The 21,815-nt window shown below is 37.8% G+C and overlaps 1 protein-coding gene across 1 annotated transcript in view; it reads left to right on the forward strand.

The window, feature by feature from the left end:
* lars2 (leucyl-tRNA synthetase 2, mitochondrial) overlaps positions 1–16,362 on the forward strand; it is a 44,597-nt gene extending 28,235 nt beyond the window's left edge. The window contains exons 13-21 of the mRNA XM_060869839.1: positions 1,268–1,366; positions 2,599–2,736; positions 3,750–3,853; positions 4,402–4,584; positions 5,662–5,831; positions 6,805–6,882; positions 8,172–8,283; positions 13,518–13,645; positions 15,941–16,362. Of these exons, the coding sequence (XP_060725822.1) occupies positions 1,268–1,366; positions 2,599–2,736; positions 3,750–3,853; positions 4,402–4,584; positions 5,662–5,831; positions 6,805–6,882; positions 8,172–8,283; positions 13,518–13,645; positions 15,941–16,120 (1,192 nt within the window). The 3' untranslated portion in view covers positions 16,121–16,362. The remainder of the gene's footprint in view (positions 1–1,267; positions 1,367–2,598; positions 2,737–3,749; positions 3,854–4,401; positions 4,585–5,661; positions 5,832–6,804; positions 6,883–8,171; positions 8,284–13,517; positions 13,646–15,940) is intronic.
* The last annotated feature ends 5,453 nt before the right edge of the window (positions 16,363–21,815 follow it).

Below are 21,815 nucleotides of genomic sequence, written 5' to 3' on the forward strand. Positions count from 1 at the left end.
GTGTTTGTGTTAGAGTGGATCTCTTTCCTCCAAAGCAAACACACAGCCACATATGCACAGTGCTGCTCTGAGGCTGGCTTGAAATTCCCATTACTGGGTCCAGTAGCAGGCAGTCATTTAATAACAGAATGGCCCAGTGGCTGACATTTTCAATCTAGAGATCATGCAAGGACTGTTGCTCATTAAAAACACAATTATACATTATTGGTATTTTGCATTTGCTGTGTTTTCGGTTATAGAGTCTTGCCGGGCAACAGGGAGACTTGCTCAGAGGAAGCCTTAAATTTAATTTAATCTTCTGGGAGAAGTTGTTTGAGGACGGTGCATCATGCTTAAATATGCATTTCAGGCCTTTTTTGATGTATAGTTTCCATGAAGCAATAATAGTTACAACGGTTTCATTATTTTTAAGAATGATGTACAATAATTGTTTGAAATAGCTTTTCATTAATAAATAGATTGGGGGGCACGGTGGCTTAGTGGTTAGCACGTTCGCCTCACACCTCCAGGGTCGGGGTTCGATTCCCGCCTCCACCTTGTGTGTGTGGAGTTTGCATGTTCTCCCCGTGCCTCGGGGGTTTCCTCCGGGTACTCCGGTTTCCTCCCCCGGTCCAAAGACATGCATGGTAGGTTGATTGGCATCTCTGGAAAATTGTCCCTAGTGTGTGATTGCGTGAGTGAATGAGTGTGTGTGTGTGTGCCCTGCGATGGGTTGGCACTCCGTCCAGGGTGTATCCTGCCTTGATGCCCGATGACGCCTGAGATAGGCACAGGCTCCCCGTGACCCGAGGTAGTTCGGATAAGCGGTAGAAGATGAATGAATGAATAATAAATAGATTTTTTTATAGCATGACTCAAGTGAGCAGCATATATTTTATGCTGCTTTTATTAGGAACATTTACAGTATAGTATTTATAGTAAATTATAGTATTATATTTTGAACATGTATTGATTATTTCTTAAATTCTGTATTATATCTGCATCTCTCTGAATAATCTGAAAAGATGTGTGAAGTGCTAGGAGACTGCTAATACTGATGCTTTTTCATTTCCATGGGTCCTAAACATTTTCCATTGTGGTTTGTCTGGCTTATTGTTATTTATTCATTTGTGATAGCAGGCTGAAAACTCTAGTTTGTAGACTGTTTACTATCTTGTAGAATTCTAGGTTGGAATAAAATATCCGCATGTAGAAAAATGCTTGTCTGTATTGCAACCCTGCATTTTCACACAGTTTTTTATTTTATTTTATTTTTTATCCTGTCTAGGTGTAAAGGTCCTGCTCAGAGAGAGACAGACACTATGGACACTTTTGTGGATTCTGCTTGGTACTATTTCAGATACACAGACCCACACAACTCAGAAAGGTAAGGACAAGAGTTCATGAAGTGTCTTTTCATCTATATTTTCCTCTTGCTTCCTTTCAAACTGTTATGACATTTTATAACATTTAAGTAACAGGACTGAACTAGCAAATACACAGCTTGTGATTATCTAATCTGTCAAATCTTTGTGGTAATGGTACGAGAGCGTTATGATTTATAATAATATAGTTTTCTTCTTCTCATGATCTTCAGGAAATTCAGCTCATTCTACTTCACACTGAACATGTGATTTATTGAACGTTAGAAAATGTTATAGTAGTGAATGTGTGCAGGTAACACAGCTGAGCTAATGTTGTAGGGTACAAATACAATGTAAATGGTTTTGTATTATCTGTAATAGATGACTCATGTAAAAGGAAACTTAACGCATGAGACACTACATGGATTCACACATATTTACATTACCATAAACTCAGTGGGCAAAAATGCTGGCTCACTGTGAAATATGCACATAGGTGGATGTGAGACTCTCTCTCTCACACACGCGCACACACACTATCTCTCTCTCTCACACATTCTCTCTCTCTCTCTCTCTCTCTCTCTCTCTCTCTCACTCTCTCACTCTCACTCTCTCTCACTCTCTCTCTCTCTCTCTCTCTCTCTGTCTCTGTCTCTCCTTACCCCTCTGCATACACACACGCACACACACATTGTTGCTCACAACTCACTGGTGATATTTTCATAGATCTTTATCTTTTCAAAGAGCAAAATTTGCTAGCAGTAGAACATCATTTTATTGCAAAATGTACAGTCTGATAAGTATTGCTTTACACAGATCCACAGAATATTCGATGTTGGTTTGATCATCGCATCCATCTAAAGTCGAGCATTCTCAAGTGTTTAAATGCACATCTAGACTGCACATGTGCACTTGAAACTCAAGTGCTCATCCATTCACTTCTGTTTGTATTATTTCACCTCAGGTTTGCTCATCAGAGATAAATATTAACTTAATTTTAAACTTTTACATTTTTATTTGTTTCTATACTTCTGTAAAGCTTCTTTGAGATGAATACAAATATTATACAAATAAACTGAACTGGATGCCTATGCAAGGTTTCCCTCTAGTGGTGGCCTTTATATGCTTTTGTTCTTGCACTCTAGTTTATTGTGTGATGTGTGAAAAGAATGATGTTCTATGATGTAAAAAAAAAAAGTGTGATGTTTAAATCCTGATCCCACAATTTAACCGTGTCTCGTCCTGTCTGTTACAGACCTTTTGATCGCACTCTAGCTGACTACTGGATGCCTGTGGATGTGTATATAGGAGGAAAAGAGCATGCAGTCATGCACCTGTACTATGCTCGTTTCCTCAGTCACTTCTGCAAGGACCAGGACTTGGTCTCACACAAGTATGTAACACAAATTAGAGATAAGATTTCACATCATTGGGAAGGAGATATTATAGCAACAAGTGACTTAATGCATGAAACCTTTAACAGCAAACAGCTTAATCTATCAGTGGCAAAGGAGACCATCAGGAATGGCATCTGAATAATGCCTAGGAATGATGAAGGTCTGAGGTCATACAAAGCGCTGACGGACCATGATTTAAATGTTAGATATGAATAAATATGTCAGACTATATTTGTCAAACTGGATAAGAACTGAGTTGTATGCGATTCATGCAGGGCAGCATTTTCCCTAATAAATGCTGATGTGAAAAAAATATCCTTATTCTACAAAACTGTAAATTTCAGTAAGGGACAAAGTGATGTGAAAGGCTTTAAATCGTTTAATTGCATTGGGTTACTTCTAATTTATATAGGGCTCCTTCTGTCAGGTTTAAACATCAATTATTTAAAAGGTACACATGCATTGTGTGTTTTGTGAAACACTTGTTTCATGCTAATGGCTTGAAAGAAAGCAATCTAAAAGGAATCCATTAATTAAGACATGTATGACTGGGCATTAGGACAAATGAAATGTTGCCATATAACAAGTGTAAAAATTCATTTCTGCTTGTGGTGGCTGATGCACTGCAATGACCGTTAATGCATTTAAAGATTTAATGCACACCATTTAGTTGTCATTTTCTCATTTTCAGCTCTATGAACTTTGTCTGCTATGGCCTTTTGTTATGGCGTCAATAAATGCAAATCAGCTCTGCTGTACTGTAAATGTACTTGATAATTTGCAGCTGAATGGCATTTATCAACTTATGCACATGTGCACAAAGAAAATCATCAGCCCTGCTGAAACTTTGTAAATCTGACAGGAATTTATTATGGTAACTGTTATTAAAAAATGCACAACTTTATGAATAGATAAATGAGGCCCAAACGGTTGAGTGAGTAAGTGTCTCAGTGTAATACAAGATGAGGTGGACTGGAGCCCTTTTATAATCAATTTGTTTTTTCTAAAGGGAACCTTTTAAGAAGCTGCTGGTGCAAGGCCTTATTAAGGGTCAGACCTTTCGAGTAGCTGAGAGCGGGCAGTATCTGAAGAAGGAAGATATTGATTTTACAGGTGTGTGTGTTTAGAGCTTTTGCTCTGGTGCTCACTGATCATTATATATCAAACTGCTGTTATCTGAACCTGTTATGGTTTGCTTGTTGCTGTGGCCAGAAATAGATAATGCCTCACTGCAACTCAACTCAACAGCAGTCAGTTTAGTCATAGAAATCACTCGAGACAAATGCTGTATAAATTTTTAGCATTCCACCTGTCTATCGCTCTGTGTTTCTAACTCTGTCCCTGGTGAATATTGGACTGTACATGGCTGAACTGTTGCCAGGCAACCAGGTAAACAGGGAATTTCTGTCTGGACTGTGTTTATTATTGGTATCAAAGGGATTTTGTTAAATAGCTTCCAGTGCCTGTAAGGACAGAGATGAGGACGGTTTATGCTTTTGTTTAACAGAGGTAATCATTGACACATTTTATTTGTGGCCCATTGGGTCGCACAAATGTTTTTAGAGAAAATGTTAAAAAATCCTCTAGTGAATAGGGTTTGCCTCATGTCACTGTCTCAGTCCAAGTAAGACTGGTGTACACATTTTTTTGTCATCTTCTAGCCTCTGAGCCTGTCCAGCGAGAAAGCAGGAAGCAGCTGCAGGTGAGCTGGGAGAAGATGAGTAAGTCCAAACACAACGGTATAGACCCTGAGGAAGTGGTGCAGCAGTATGGAATCGACACCGTGCGCCTCTACATCCTCTACGCTGCTCCACCCGAGCAGGACATCCTGTGGGACGTGAAGAGTGAGACTTCTCTAAATCCTAATGCTCTGTTTGGACACTGGTAGACCAGATTCTTACACTTTTGATTAGCTGTTTATTAGTTTTATTTATTACATTTATTAATTAGTTATAAAAATTGGATGGAAGGAAGCAGCCAGTTGTGAATGTTTGTCTGAAATCCTCACTTGTGTTCTCCAAGTGTGAAATCTTCCGCAAATCTAATTTAGCTATTATGCTTTAAAGGTAGTTTCTAGGTTTAGAGTCCTCTGCTGGCTGTCAGCTGAATTACATTTGCAATCAAAATGATTACAAGGTTTCTCCCTCACCCAAAGCAATCCCATTTACTAAAACTGAATGACTATATGTCGGTTTTAATGAAATGTGGGAAGTCAAAGCCAGTTCCCAGCCAGTAGGCTTTAGTCTAGAAATTAGAAAGAAATTAGTCATATTCATGATGAGATTGGATAATTAATGTCAATTTTTGTGTGTGTTTTAAAATTCAAAAATATGTTTTGTGATTTTCTAAGACAACAGTAATAATAATAATTATTATTATTATTAATAACACCACCACAATACATTAAGGCTGCATTAACTAACATTATTTCCTGAGCTAACAAATAATAATGTGAGAATGAATAAACAAAATTTTGTTAACTGTATATTAGCATATTATTCGGGGTTTTTTTTATACATTTGGTAACAAAATAAACCTGAATTGACTAATACTTTGTGTGTAGGTCTCTGAACTTCAAATATGTTATTGTTTCTTAAAAACTGAAATATTACCCCTAGCATATTCAAAACAAAGGATTTTATTTTTATTATATTTATATATTTTCCAGACAAATACATTTTTATTTGTAGCTTATCTTTCAAGGTGTCTGTATTGAAAGTTTACAAATGAAGTCCTTTATCATCAGTTCTTTGTTCATTTTGTAATACTTCATTCAAATTTAAGAAAATGAACCAAAGAACATAAGTTAGCTTTTCCCTTTCTTATATTCATAAATAAATGCCAGTGCATCTAAGCAAAAGATACAAGCAAAGAAGATTAGTAATATGTGTGTGTGTGTGTGTGTGTGTGTGTGTGTGTAGCTGATGCTCTCCCTGGTGTGCTGCGTTGGCAGTCTCGCCTCTGGGGGCTTGTCACTAAGCTGAGAGAGGCTCGTGATGGCAGTGACACCCCCAACCCCTCTACCCTCAACAAGAAAGAGCACTTAGAGGCTCGGAAGATCTGGGAGAACAAAAATCAAGCCATTCTGCAGGTCAGAGAAAGTACTTGTACAGTACTGATTATAATGACAATGAATATCTTATATTTACAGTATTATAATATGGTACTAATGCAGCTTATTTAGCTTGCACTCTTTGACCACTTGATGTCGCCAGTGGGAGGGCTGATGTGTGTATATGCTGTACATATGTTCAAGTTCTAGACAACAGAATCATTTCACAAACTGTCACAATTACCACACTTTTGTTTATATTATATTTGAAAAGTAACCTGATTTATATTCATTTCATGGAAATGAGCCGAAATGGTGCAAGGAGAGGATGTGAAATTGAGCAGATGGTAGTTTAGTGCAGTATAAATATCTTCTGATAGCCCAGGCTGGGACTGTTTCCTGCAGAGGCCCAGGTTGGTTAAGAGGCCTGGCCTGCACACTGTCTGCCTTCGATTCTTCTTGAAAATCCTCTGCCATCAATCAAGTGCTTCCTAGCATGAAGTATGTCTGTTAGCACCTGCAGCTCTCTACAGCTGATGAAGGACCCATTTTTCCAACCCAAACCTTGCATTAATCAGCATAAGAGAAGACACCACACTGCTCCAAGATCATCATGGAATTCCTAACGTCTGGTGGAAAAAACTTTCACCCTCAGGGCCCCATTCTTTCCAGCTGGATTAGAGGAATAATGTTCTCATTCTCTGTGCCCTTTCATTAGCTTAAAAATATGTCTCGCAAGGGAACATCCCTAGGACACGGGAATTATTTTATTCTTCTAGTCTGCCTTTCACTCTTGGTGCATTCATATTTGCATTCGTTTCTTTGTTGGCTTAAATACGCACCTTTGCAAATGTGCTGAAGAATGTATCAATTTTGTCTTGCAAGTCATTACTTGTAAAAAAAAAAATAAAATAAATAAATTAGTCAAATGAATAAGAGAACAAAAGATATGGGGATGAAGTGATAATATATTAGATATTTTTAGAGTGCTTGTGTGTTGTTTGGTTGTCAGGTCACCACTCATTTGACAGAAGACTTCCTGTTGAATGCAGCAATCTCACGGTTGATGGGCCTCACCAACACACTTTCCGTGAGTCTTCCATGCACAGTCATCCTTTCTGTAGAGTTTTACACAAATACTAACCTCATTCACTAAAGGTGTCATACAGCATTGATTTATTAAGCCTGCTTTGGTGCAGTATGATATTATAGTGATTGCTTCACAAGCAGAATAATAAGCAAAATAATAAGTTTATGCATTGTGTATAGACAGATGTTTGTGCTCCCCCAGGCAAGCTTGGACACATCTGGTTGTGTTTATATGATTAAAAATATTTCCCATTAAAGAGTTTATCCATAATCAGAAGACAAAGTAAAAAAAAATCGGCATATGATGGGTTTTATGGTGATATATTTATAAAATTAATAAAAGAACATAATACTTGTACATTTTACAGAGAATCCACGTTAAAGTGTTTTTGGGGTTTTTTGGTGGATTAACTTCAAAAGGAATGGGGGAAAAAATGAGGATCTTGAAGTTAGAAGTTAGGACATAAGTGACAACTAATTTGTCTTGTGGATCTTCCACAACATGTGTAGTAAGTCATGGTACCAATCCACAAGTGACAGAGGCTAGAAAACGTGTAGATAAATCATTATATACTTACATTTGGCTTCATGACAGTGCAGAATCTGCTAAATGTCAATAAACAAAATGAAGAGGGATCATAAAAATTGCATTATTTTTTTAGTTAGTTCTGCCCTTAATAAGCTATCTCACATAGCAGATGTTTAAATGCAGTCCACAAGATGTAATAATAACTCAATTTACACAAATTAACTGGTTCCAACCGGTTCAAATTCCATATCTTTGATTTTAAATATTGTGTGTTGTTACCTGAATGATCAACGTAACGTAATCAAAAATCAATTCTGTAAATTGTTTAGTTTAGATATTAGAATAAAGTCTTGTTTTGTTTTTTTCCCCCAAATTACTGCAATTCCAATTATTAACATTTTGCAGACATATAAACGTGTGAACCCACCTGTATAAAGATACCCTGGTTACATATCGGAGTATATGGTGAGTTGCAAATCTCCCCTTTAAAAATGGCCAGAGGATGTTAGTCTGTGCACATATGGGACATTTGTTTATTCATTCATTGCATTTTTGATGTATATTATCTTAGGTTTGCACATATGGTCTGCAGAATCTGTACATTTATTCTGTACCTTGGAGTGTTTTAGTTGGGTTAACACTGTACAGGAATGTGGTGCATGTTGATAATCCACGGCTTGAAAGGAATATAATGATGTTTCATCCTGCCTGCTTGCACCTGTGAGCCTGCATTTTATTTTCATCTCAATTCTGTCCTATAGCAAGCGTCTCCTCGTGTGGTTCTGCACAGTGTGGAATTTGAGCAGGCTCTAGTCTCGCTGTGTGTGATGGCTGCACCCATGGCCCCTCACCTGACCTCTGAGCTTTGGGCAGGTAGGTGGGAGCTGTTTTTTTTGTTTGTTTGTTTTTTTTAAAGAAAGAAATGTTAGTCCATTCAGTTTTTAAAAAGATTTTATTCATAACCCTCATCTTAGAAATATGCATTAATTTTAATCCAAAGTATAATTTACATTGAACTTGCATGCGGCCCTTGTTTCTGAATGCCACATGGGTCAGTGGTTCATTTTAAAACCAGATTTGCAAAAGATTAAACAGAAAACATTAAGTGTGGGTGGATTTAATCCTCCTGGACGTGTGCTGATGTGAGAGATGATCTAATTCTAAAACATTCCAACACTGTCTGTCTCTGTCTGTCTCTGTCTATATGTGTGTGTGTCTGTCTGTGTGTGTGTGTCTGTCTGTGTGTGTGTGTCTGTCTGTGTGTGTGTGTCTGTCTGTGTGTGTGTGTCTGTCTGTGTGTGTGTGTCTGTCTGTGTGTGTGTGTCTGTCTGTGTGTGTGTGTCTGTCTGTGTGTGTGTGTCTGTCTGTGTGTGTGTGTCTGTCTGTGTGTGTGTGTCTGTCTGTGTGTGTGTGTCTGTCTGTGTGTGTGTGTCTGTCTGTGTGTGTGTGTCTGTCTGTGTGTGTGTGTCTGTCTGTGTGTGTGTGTCTGTCTGTGTGTGTCTGTCTGTCTGTGTGTGTGTCTGTCTGTCTGTGTGTGTGTGTCTGTCTGTGTGTGTGTGTCTGTCTGTGTGTGTGTGTCTGTCTGTGTGTGTGTGTCTGTCTGTGTGTGTGTGTGTCTGTCTGTGTGTGTGTGTCTGTCTGTGTGTGTGTGTCTGTCTGTGTGTGTGTGTCTGTCTGTGTGTGTGTGTCTGTCTCTGTGTGTATGTCTGTCTCTGTGTGTGTGTCTGTCTCTGTGTGTGTGTCTGTCTCAGTGTGTGTCTGTCTCTGTGTGTGTGTCTGTCTGTGTGTGTGTGTCTGTCTGTGTGTGTGTGTCTGTCTGTGTGTGTGTCTGTCTGTGTGTGTGTCTGTCTGTGTGTCTGTCTGTCTGTGTGTGTGTCTGTCTGTGTGTGTGTCTGTCTGTGTGTGTCTGTCTGTCTGTGTGTGTGTGTGTCTGTCTGTGTGTGTGTGTGTCTGTCTGTCTGTGTGTGTGTCTGTCTGTCTGTCTGTGTGTCTGTCTGTCTGTCTGTCTGTCTGTCTGTGTGTCTGTGTATCTGTGTGTGTCTGTGTGTGTGTATCTGTGTGTGTCTGTGTCTCTCTGTGTGTATCTGTGTATCTGTGTGTCTGTGTGTGTGTGTCTGTGTGTGTGTGTGTCTCTGTGTGTCTCTGTGTCTGTGTGTGTGTGTCTCTCTGTGTGTGTGTGTTTGTGTCTCTGTGTGTCTCCGAGTCTCTAGGTGTGTTCATATTCCACATTGTCATATTTACAGTACAATAATTGCTATATCCTTTAATATGACAAATTATTTGACAAAATAAACACTCGTATCCACTTCAGTGTGCCTCAGCATCTATCCTACAGATTTTTGGAACTGTACTGGAAGAATAAACAGCATTCTTCCAAGTTTTAAAGTTTTAATGATACTGGTATAGAGTGCTGTCTAACACCATTCTTGTTGGTTGAGATTGCATAACTGCAAAGGCTGTAGCATGTGGTATTATAGAAATGTTTTATTTTTGGATAGGTTTCAATCGTTTTATTGTCACTGGTGAACATTCATTTCTTGGGAACAAGTGAACACAAACCATGCAAGTGAAATCTCCAAAGCACAACTCTCACTATATGGGTCAAATGTTCATCCTTGTACAGTTTTCTTGTCATACAACACATTCTCATATTAAACAGTATCATGAAGCATGCATCATTTCACTGCATTACTTTTTCCCCCCATGTAGAGAAGTGCCTGTGGTTTTACACTACTGAACCTTTTAACCCTACTGTAATGTATTCCTGGACAGACTGTTATTACCGAATGTCGATCACGCCCTGTATTGACATCCTCAGTCACCTGCAGTTGTTCTTCATCACATACTGCACCTTGAACGTGCCCTTTTAACCACAGTTTCCTGATACCTTTCCAACAGCATCTAAATGCAGATGTTCCTGTTAAAACACTTGCCAGTCGAACAGGCTTTGTGACTGCGCTTCTGCAACAGCATTGACTCCTGTTTTAGTCACCTAGACCTTGTATTCAAAATTGAATTCTTCTTCTTCTTCTTCTTCTTCTTCTTCAGTTTATTAGCATCTCTCATTCAAAAGCACTACAAATTGCTTTACAAAATAACAGTTGAATAAAACAGTAAAGGAATGATTAAACAACAAAGGATATAGCATACAATAAAAGAATAGCTCAAATTAAACTTGTGAACATTAAAAGAAATACAATTAATAAATATCTAATTAAAAACCAATTTACTGTAGAACTAAATAAAAAATGTTTTTAGAGGATTGGATATAGAGGGATGTCTCCTGGCTAATTGTTAATTGCTTTTCTGTACTGTATACACACTGTGTGTATGTTCTAAGTTGTTTAGCAAAAGAAAACAATGATTTTGGAGCAGATTGTATAGACAAAAAACAGGCCACACTCCTGAAGTTCAAGTTCAACTTTATTTGTATAGCACATTTACAAATATACATATACAAATATAACAGCCACATGGCTGACCAAAGTGCTTCACAGTGCGACATTGGACATACTGTACACTTAAGAATACACACATGCACAAAGTAGTTCAAGAAACTAAAATAAGAATTATTAAAAATAAATAAATAATTTAGAAAAAGCACGCTCTCCTCTACGCTTGAGCCGTACACGAGGGACCACCAACATGGCCTGGTCAGATGAGCGAAGACTTCTAATAGGAGAGTAGGGATGAAGAAGTTCAGATAAGTAGAGAGGAGCGGTATTATGGAGAGACTTATAGACAAAGAGTAGAATCTTAAACTCTATTCTCTGAGAAATTGGCAGCCAGTGTAGAGATCTAAGAATGAGAGTCATGTGTTCATGTTTGCGACAGCTAGAGAGAAATCTGGCAGCAGCATTTTGAACGAGCTGGAGACACGTAATCTGAGTTTTAGATATACCGCAATATAAAGAGTTACAGTAATCTAAGCGAGAGGTTATAAACACATGAACAGCCATTTCTAAAGTCTTGGGGGTAAGAACGTGTTTAATTTTGGAGAGAATCCGCAGTTGGTAAAAGCTAGACCCAATAACAGACGAGATGTGTTTGTCAAATTTTAAGTGCTGATCAATAAAGATGCCAAGATTCTGCACCAGTGAAGATCTAAAAACAGATAAACTCTCTAGGTTGATGCTAGAGGACTGAGAGTTCTCATTTGGGCTAAACATTATTACCTCAGTCTTTTCTTCATTTAAAAACAGAAAATTTTGTGCCAGCCATAAAATTTAACCTCTTCTAAACTTTTTAGAAGAGATGAGATTGCTGAGGGATTATTTTTCCTAATTGGTAAGTAGATTTGAGTGTCATCAGCATAGAAATGAAAGGATACATCATGTTTACGGAGAATAGAGCCCAGGGGTAGCATATATAATGAGAATAGAGAAGGAGCTAAAATAGAGCCTTGTGGAAGGCCACAGGACAGCGCGGCGGGGGAGGAGGAAAAGTTACCCAGTTTCACTATGAACTTTCTGTTAGTTAGGTAGAGGTTAGGCACTCCTGAAGTGAGAGGAATCAATATAGTTTGCCAAATTATTTACAAATGATAAACACTACTGAAGTTTACATACGTATTCACCCCATTAGTGTGAAATCCTTTGCTTGCTTCACTAACTAATGTCCTCCTTATTTAGTAACTGACTTGAAATCCTGGTGAATGTCCTCAGAGATATCTTTTTCCCTCATTTATTTATTAATGGATTTCATGGGATGTTCAAAGTTTTGGAGTATTATTATTACCAAACCCTGACTGATACTTTACCAGAACATTGTTATGGACTTCTTGTGATAGCACTTATCACAAGATTTTATTCAAGCACTTATTACTGCTATTTGTTTAGGAATGTTCTCCTTTCAGGAACGGGTGTGTTTATATCACTTTAACTGCAAACAGGTGAACAATTTATCATAGCACCTATTTGAATGGGGGTTTTACAGCAACAGGTTGAATAATTTTGTTTGAAACAATTTCAGTTGTTTTGCAAAATACTGTATATATTTATTTCTTTCCACTTCAGTTACAGATTGGAATTGTAACTTCACCTACGCAAAGGCATGTGCATGACAGGTGTGTGTGTATTTGTGAGTGTGTGCACATTAGTGTATGTGCATGTCTGTGTGCACGTGTTTTAGCATTCTATAGAAGGAGCATTTTTAGAGTCAGGTCAAAAAATACACAAAAAGCAGAAATGTGTAGAGCGTTTGGCAAAGAGACGACCTGCTCAAGAGTTATGACCTGTGCAAAACACCGGAAGAAACAGCGGAAACGACTGTTCAGCACATCCAGCTATTGTCACACATGTACATTGGACAGAAACCTGAGCCTCTCAGACTCTATGTGGACACATCCCTATTCTCTAGCTGATAACAGCAAGGAATGCTTGTAATGGACAAACAGGAAGTATGTGGGGGGGAGATGTTGTGCATGTATCTTGGTGTTTAAGTATGTTATTGGATTTTGTAAGAAAACTCAGAAAGGCAAATTTTGTTGAGAGCATCATTTCTCATTATTCCTCATTAACACCATTTCCCCCATAACACGTAGTACCACACAAACACACGAGGACAAAGTTTAGCGGAAACGCGTAATCCTTCCTGGAATAATGGTGTGGGTCATAAAGAGACTGCTAATTTTACCATGTCCCTGGAGAAATGGCCAACTGACCCCTGTGCTTCTCTGTATAAATTCAATCAGGCTACATGCATGAGATTTGAGTGCTCTTACTCACCTTCTATCAATACTGTTCTTCATTGTACAATTTTTAACAGCCTGGCATGGACCAAAATAAATAGAAACAATATTCTTTAATTATCCATGGTACATTTTTTTATTGTTTTGGACAAATCTTGAGTTAGTGAGTTTGTCAGTCTTATTAAAATACAGGGTAAATATAATATAAAGTTTGTAAAAACTAAAGAAAGGACAAAACAATAATATTGTACTTATTTTAATATTATTGTTGCCGTTTTTATTATTGCCTCTTTCTAATAGACTAAATCTCTCTCTCTCTCTCTCTCTCTCTCTCTCTCTCTCTCTCTCTCTCTCTCTCTCTCTCTCTCTCTCTCTCTCTCTCTCTCTCTCTCTCTCTCTCTCTCTCTTTTATTCATAGGTTTGTCTAAGGTGAGAAACCCTCTCAGCCCTGAACTCTTTGGGAGTGGAGGTGTGCTGCAGCAGCGATGGCCCACTGTGGACCCGGAGTACCTACAAACACCTGACACAGTCGAGGTGTCTGTACGGGTAAGACACATGAACCATAAGACACACGTTTGCACTATACTATAACTATGCTTTTAATTATACTTACCTAACATACTTAGTTAATAGGTTAATTAATAGTAACAGTCAAGTCTTCTGTACCGTTCTGTATTATGTTAAGCAGAACTGACAGGCGCAACTCCCAGAATGCTCAGTACAAATAATATACTATCTTCAAAAGCCGACTGAATCTCTCTGTGTTAACTTAGGAACATTAGTGTGTGAGATCCTCTAGAGAGAATGCTGGAATGCAGGAAGTGATACTGTCTCTCTGTAATGAGACCAGTGTGTCTTCTTATAGCATGTCTGTAATTAATCTGGGTGGGAGGGTCAGTAGAAAGGTCTAGCCTTTGATTCACTTTGATGGTTGAACAGTAGCAAGAGCTTCTTTTGAACACACCAGAGACGATAAATGAACTCCTCTGCTGCAATTTAAGCTCAAAGTCACATGACCGTGTGAATACATAAAATCAAGCCGTATAGGCTGAGTTAGAGAGTCAGAGATCAGGAAATCCCCTAGAAATGCACAGTAGTGGTATCAGCCAGTGGTTATATATGACCTTCTAATATTGATTTTACATAATTTTCCATCTTACATTTTCAAGTGAATTTATTAAACTATGAGGATTTTCTTAACTGCTCATTGACAGCTGAATAAAGAAGCCTCATTGTCATTTTATATATATATATATATATATATATACGCATGTGTGTGTATATATGTATATGTACTGTATATCCAAACCTGTCAATTAATTTGTCATATTTCTTTCAGTTGAAGAAAAATCTAATCATGGGCTGTACGTTTTTCTTCTGTGGAGCCGCCTCGAATGGTTTAAATGTTGCAAATAATAAATATTGAGAGAACAACTGTCTTTCATCTCCGTTACGCAGATCAATGCTACTTCTGGCTCAGTCTTATTCTCTCTCAAATACACACATTCTTTCTCTTTTTTCTCACATGGACAAAGACATACACTCATGTAGCTCTCACTGTCTCTTTCTCTCTCACTCACTCTCACTCTTACGCTTACTCTCACTCTCACACCATACTTATTTAAGCAGGCTCTGCTTAATATAAAAGCAGTGTATACAGGACTACAATTTATTAAAAGCCTACATCAGTTTCTCCCACTATGTTTTCTAATCCTGTGTGTGTACTGTATGCGGAGGTTTCCTCCACCACCCCCGGCCCCTGCCAGTTGAAACTTACTGGTGAGGTGAGAAGGCTTTGTGGGCTTATGGGTGTTGCATCCTGCAGTATTTTGGGAATCCCCTGCCTAGTTGCAGAAGTTAAAGAAGTTCATGCCCTGTAATGACAGGACTGGGTTTCTCCCACAAAGCAGGGCGGCTTCTGTGGCAGAATTGTACCCACACATGCATGTCAGAAGATTTTATCAAAACCCATGCAGTCTCACTTTATCTTGGCATATACAGGGACCTTATGAGGATCAGAGGCTGATATTTTACTCGTTCCTCTTCACCTTCAGAGGATTTTACTGAAAATTTATCTTTTTTAAGACTAATTTATATTCGCACTAATATAAAGTAATGGAAACTTTCATTGTAGGAATTGCCATTTTGAGCTCTTGATGTTTTAAAGTTCTAAAATATTAATGAAGTATACAAACAAAATTGTGTCTAAACTTTATGGATTATATTTAAAAAAATAACAGAATTGTCAGATAAAGTATAATGGTTACAAAATCTCGATTTGCATATGAGGGTTTTAGTAATCTCTGTGATTTTTAACTTTTAGTAAGTCTATTCTCTGGTCCATCTTTGGAGAGTGACATGATTTTTAAGGATTATGTTTAATAACTGAATGCTCATCCTTTACATTTAATGACTTCTGGAAACCATGCTCATCACAAAATGCTGAGTTTCCTCCCCTGAGATGTTTGTTGAACCCCTTGAATGAAAGCTGAAATTCTACATATTTAAAATTTTGATTGCTTTATTTTAAAGCCATTGTGGTGGAGTACAAATTCAAAATTATGACAATTGTGTTACTGTCTAAATACAGTACCTGGGCCTGATTGTAAGTAGGTTCAACCTTTTTGCATAAATGGCACATGATCATTAATATTATAATGCAATTCAGCTTTAGATACTGCTGCTAGACATAAAGGTACCACTTTATTTGTCATAACAAATATCTGACCTGCTGGGATTTGTTTATTGTCAATAATATCATTGTGCCCTTCTTAATTAGCACATATCTCTGATGTTTCTTTGATTTCTTAATCTCAGGACTCTCTTTTCTTCCCTTCTCAGATTAACAATAAGGCATGTGGGTGTATTACTGTGCCTCGCCATGTAGCTCAGGATGCGGAGAAGGTGCGAGGGCTAGTACTGGGCAGCCCATTGGGCATGAAGCTCCTTGCTGACCGTGCCATTAAGAAAGCCATCCTTTCCCCCAGGACTGCTCTCATCAACTTCCTGGTTGAAGAATGAACTTTGAGAGAGAGTGAGAGAGATCACTGTGCTGTTCCAGTATCTAAACGGCAAAATGAGCTGTTATTCAAGATCTCTAGACACAGTGAGGAGACCGGGCCTTTGAACTTTGACAGAAGATTGGATAGAAAGTAAAGCAGTTATCTGTTAAAACGATGCCATTTTTTACTTTTCAGATTATCCTCTTGACCTGAAAGTCTTCTGTTGATGATGGAGATTAAATTTCCACCCATTGTTCCTGCTTCCCTTTGTTCTCATCTTTTTTCATCGGTAGTCCAGAGGTTTTGTGAAGCCAAGATATAGTCACACATCCTGCCTGATGAATGATGTCTAATAGAATTGCTAATCCTGAACAGATACCCAAACTTTACCCTTTTCACCTCACTATCCTTTCTTGATAATGAAGAGGCTGCTGTGCCTTTAGAATCCTGCCAGCACTTGTGACTAGAGCTAAAGACAGCTCAGATCTAGGTGACTCATTCTGTCCTTTTGGATCAGTGAGTTATATTTAGTAGGTCTAGACTTGTTCTTTCCCCTTATGCTCTTTCAGATAGATGTATACTGAACCGACTGGTGGGTTTTCTCAAACAGAAAAGAAAAAGTGCTGATTCAGTTGTTCTTGAACTGTGGCCTAGAAGCCTGTGTTAAGGAGTCACTTTTGGAATCATCATCATTTTTTATTTTATTTAACCCTTTTCTACCTGAGTGAAAAATTGCATTATTAACATATAAATAGATTTACACATAAGTCATAATATTTATATACCATTTTTATAGTTATGTGAATTTGTGTCAAATTACTTTAAGCCCATATTGATTTTTTTCCCTCGATGTTGTTGGCTTGCAGGTCACCTAGGTTCCTGTTTGCGTACTTTGTGAAAGTCCATCAGCAGTTCTTTTTGGAGAAACAACACATTGTCATCACATTGTAGCAACAATTTAACACTGTGTCCCTGTCTTCCCCTTCCTGTTGGCTCCAGTGGGCATTACCACCATGCAGTGGGGAGCTGGGGAGACAGCCTGAGTAACTTCATCCCAGAATCGTAGAGTGATTTAGTCGGCCTTTGAGCAACAAAAGAAGAGCAAAATCTGAGTCAAGGCATAAAGCCCTTCTTTCATGTTGCAAGAGGAGCTAGGCCTCCTGGGTATTGGAGTCCTGGGGGTGTTTCAGAATCAAACAGTAGTTCTATTGTTTGGGTTTATTTCTTAACATAGCCAAATGTCACTTTCAAACCGCATGTTACTTCTGACTATCAGATCTACATTCCCGCAAATCCATTTCTTTTTCTCTGTGTCACGGGAACATCACAGTGACACTCTGATTTAATATTACAGAATAACACACAAATATAGAATTACATATAAATATAGAAATAAATAGATAAATAAATATATAAATAAAATATAAACAGGCACACTTCCATTCTTTATATCTGCTGATGTATGTGTTTCAATACTCTGACCAGACAGGAAATCTGAAATGGCAATGATCAACCATAGTTGCAGAATTACTTGTATCCTCTTTTAAGATATTAATATATTTATGCTTCCCTTTGTTCAATGTTATCACTTTTATTTCTGCAAAGGAAGAATTTTCTTTACCCTTTTCACCTTTTGCAGGTGTCCGCTGAATCTCAAGGTCCTGTTTTAGTTTCTGTTTATCCTGTGTTCATGAACTTTTACTTGAAGCAGGAATCTGGTTTCTTTGGAAGTTCCAGTTATGAGCTTATGTCAGTGATTTTCCGTATTTTAAAGGGGCAGGTTTTGATTTAGACATCTGCTTCACTAACATCATCTAAATCTGGGGCTGTGGTAGCTTCGTGATTAAAGCGTTGGGCTACCGACCAGAAGCAACCTTGAATCCCAGGATCAATCTGCCACCATTGGGCCATTGAGCAAGGACTTTAACCCTCAATTGCTTAGTTGTATAATATTAGATATATTGTAAGTTGCTCTGTGTGAGGGAGTCTGCCAAATGACGTTAAACTGGGATTTAGCTTAGCAGATTAGTACTTAGATAACTGTGTGCATTTATGGAAATACACAATAAGCAAACTGTATAGTTTTATTTGTCACATTTATTAGTTAACATACAGTTTTGTGTGTGGTGGGTGTTGTTTTTATTTTTTTATTTATTTATTTATTTATTTTTTGCCTTATCAAATGTAGCTCTGAAGAAATGCAATTTTAAAGTTTGAAACTAAAAATATTTCTCTTGAAAATGAGTTATTTCATTATTATACAATTATGCCATGTTTTTATGTATTTTCCATCATATCCTCTACCCATACACCAAAGGTGTTTACAGGAAGTGAATGAATTTCACTTGACTAATTAATACAGTCTTTGAGTTGAAGTAGGCAGGTGGCAACTGGAAAATGTCATCTATTCAAAACAGTGAACTTGCATGACTGGGTTTTGGAGGCCTGGAAACACAAAGACTGTTATGTCATTGGGTTTAGGCAATATTTTGACAAGGAATTATGTAACTAATTGAACAGGTCACAGTCTGTTCTTACAGATACCACTGGTTCATGTTGTCACCTGTGCTAATTGGATTCCATAACAATATTTTAGACACATTTGTGTGAGGAAAGCAAATTAAAATTAACAATAGTAAGATCATGCTCTTTTTTTCATTTATGCATACAAAATATGTTTAGAAATTTGATTGCCATTTTTTTTTATTGGTTGTGAGGAAAATACTTTCCCTCATCGTTTCCACTTGCACTCTCTTGTGATTCGTATTACCCACAAGACCAGCTGTCATTCATTGTTCTTTGGACCATCTGAAATCAGGACAACACTAAGATAAAAAATAAAGACATAATTATACATTTATAAATATATACACTGTATCTAATAACACACATTTACATTTACAGCGTTTGGCAGACGCCCTTATCCAGAGCGACGTACAAATGTGCTTAAGTTTCTATCATTGGATGCATTAACTCTGGTTCACTAGGCTACATACTTAAGATGCATATAACCATAAAGAAGCCACAGAATACACATAGTAGTAAATTTGGAGTTGTAAATTATGTATAGATTTTATAAATAAACCTAAACGAATGAACCTAATAATAGCTTTATCTTTATACTTTTATATATGGTCAGGCTGTAGAGGATCACTTAGTGTGTATATGTATGTTTGGTCCAGTGTATCCAGCAGTGTTTTGGGCCACTTAAGAGTGTTTTTATCATGGTCCAAGCATTCCATGCCTTCACTCGTCAGATAGTGTAGCTGTGGTGGAATGTGTGGCTTGCAGCTGGAGCGGTGTGTGTTTTCTCACACAGGGCTGGGGTGAAACCAGGGCCACGTGAACCGAGGTTATGTGCCACCTGTCTCTCCTAATCATACAGATCTCCACTGTTTTATTTTATTTCAATTCTTTCATATCCAGAGCAAAAATGATTACTGTTCCTGGACTTTTTGTCTTGTGCGTGGCTTTGCAATGAGAGATGTAACCTTACTAGCCATTTTTATTATTTAACTTATTTCACTTGGTCAAGCTAGTTTTATAAAACCTTTAACTTGTGAGTTATACCACAAATAGCTCTAAGGTACAACTCTGTACTTTTGCAATGGTTTATGCACATTGTGAGAATAGCTGCATGATTCATAGTCTGTAGGCCTCCATTTGAAAAAAAGGCATTACTACCTTAAAGTCTTTATAGCAGAGTGGTTAGGCTTCTTTAATAAACAACAGGGCAGGGCTGTTTCACACAGTCACTAAGTCATGGCTTGTCTACAGCTTTTCCCAGAGCTGGGAGGGTGGTAAACGCAAGGATTATTATGATGGAGTAACATCTATGTTAGGTAATTTGGCTGTTGCAGGCAGCATACACTGATACTTTATTGTTCAATGAGATGGCAAAATAAGAAAACAGACTGCTGGCACACTAACTGCCAAAAAAAGGCACTAAATAAGTGAAATGTGTTCCCACATTTTAAGTATGCGTTTGTGTGTCTCAAACCAAATGATCACTATGCATAGAAATTAGCTTAGATTGCTTATTTATTTCCATTTTTAAATGCAGTCTAATAATATTTAATGTGAAGTGTACAATTTTATTAGAGGAGATGTAGAGTAACACTACAGTGTTGGCAAGTTGTTTTAACAACGCAAAAAGAAACCAGAAATTGAACAGATTTTGGTGTTAAAGACTGACTACAGTGTAAATAGCATAAACAGCAGAAATATTGAAATGTAATCTGATTATATATTTTAAAAAAACCACTTTTTTATAATATAATCTGATTGACCTATTTTTAATGTATACGAATGTATTACTTAAAAACAAGGCTGTTATATATTCATATCATAATACTCACACTTGTATCCCATTCCAGATTTAGTCCTCCTTTGAATAACCTCCAGTCTTCTTCGAAGGCTTTCCACTAGATTTTGGCTCTGATTGTGACTGGAGAGATTTTCCACAAGATCATTAGTGAGGTCAGACACTTATGTCGGTGAAGGAGACTTGGGGCACAGTCCACGTTACTATTCATCCCAAAGGTTTTTAGTAGGGTTGGAACCTTGGCAAACCATTATGGACTTTGTTTTGTGCACAGGGGTTTTGATACACTGGAAATGTTTGGGCACCTTAGTTCTGGTTATTATTCCCTTGTATTTTTGTTTAAAAAATACAAGTGTTTCACTATTTTATTTCAGTATTTTAAATGGGCAGATTTTAAATTAGATTTCTGCTTCACTAAGATCATCTTAAACTGGGTTTTAGCTTAGACCCTTAGTACAAATAAAGCTTTGTGCACTTATGGAAACTATAGTTTTATTAGTGACATTTATAAGTAACCTAAAGTGTGTGGGCGGCATTTGTTGGTTTTGTTTTGTTGCGTTAATTATCAAATGTAGAGGTTGCTTTGAAGAAATACATTATACAGATTTAAACTAAAAATGTTTCTACTTAGAACAATTTCTTTCATTATTATACTATTAAGCCATGCTATCAAGTATATTTTATTTCCATCAATCCTCTACCCATACTTGTGTGTGTGTGTGAGAGAGAGAGAGAGAGAGAGAGAGAGAGAGAGAGAGAGAGAGAGAGACACATCAAAGGAGAGAGTGAGAGAGAGAAACAGAGAGTGAGAGACAGGACAGAGAGTGAGAGAGAGACGGAGAGAGAAAGAGGGAGGAGGTGAAAGACAGGAGAGTGAGAGACAGACTGAGAGACACAGACAGAGAGAAAGAGAAAGACTGAGAGACAGACAGACTGAGAGACACAGACAGAGAGAAAGAGAGAGACAGACAGACAGAAAGAGTGAGAGACAGAGACAGACTGAGAGACACAGACAAAGAGAAAGAGACAGACAGAGTGAGAGACAGAGACAGACTGAGAGACACAGACAGAGAGAAAGAGAGAGACAGACAGAGCACGTGTTAACTGCCTGCCGTTTGACGTTTTTAAATGTACTGTGCCTTTAAATAAAAAACTGAGGCTAGGTTCTGTATAAAAAGTTGAAAGGCGCGTTCACGCTTATTTCGCGTATGTAACTGTGCTGTGTCTTTATTATGACAAACGAACGAATAGTATAAAATCTCATCTCTCAGAAATCTGGTGTGAGACTCGGACTGTGTAAGGCTGATCACTCACTTGTGTGTGTTTAAAAGCGGACAGCATCCTGTCTGTCTGAGTGCTTTAGTTCATCACACTCACACACACACTCCGG

This window comes from Tachysurus vachellii, chromosome 5 (assembly GCF_030014155.1).
Source record: "Tachysurus vachellii isolate PV-2020 chromosome 5, HZAU_Pvac_v1, whole genome shotgun sequence".
NCBI lineage: Eukaryota > Metazoa > Chordata > Actinopteri > Siluriformes > Bagridae > Tachysurus > Tachysurus vachellii.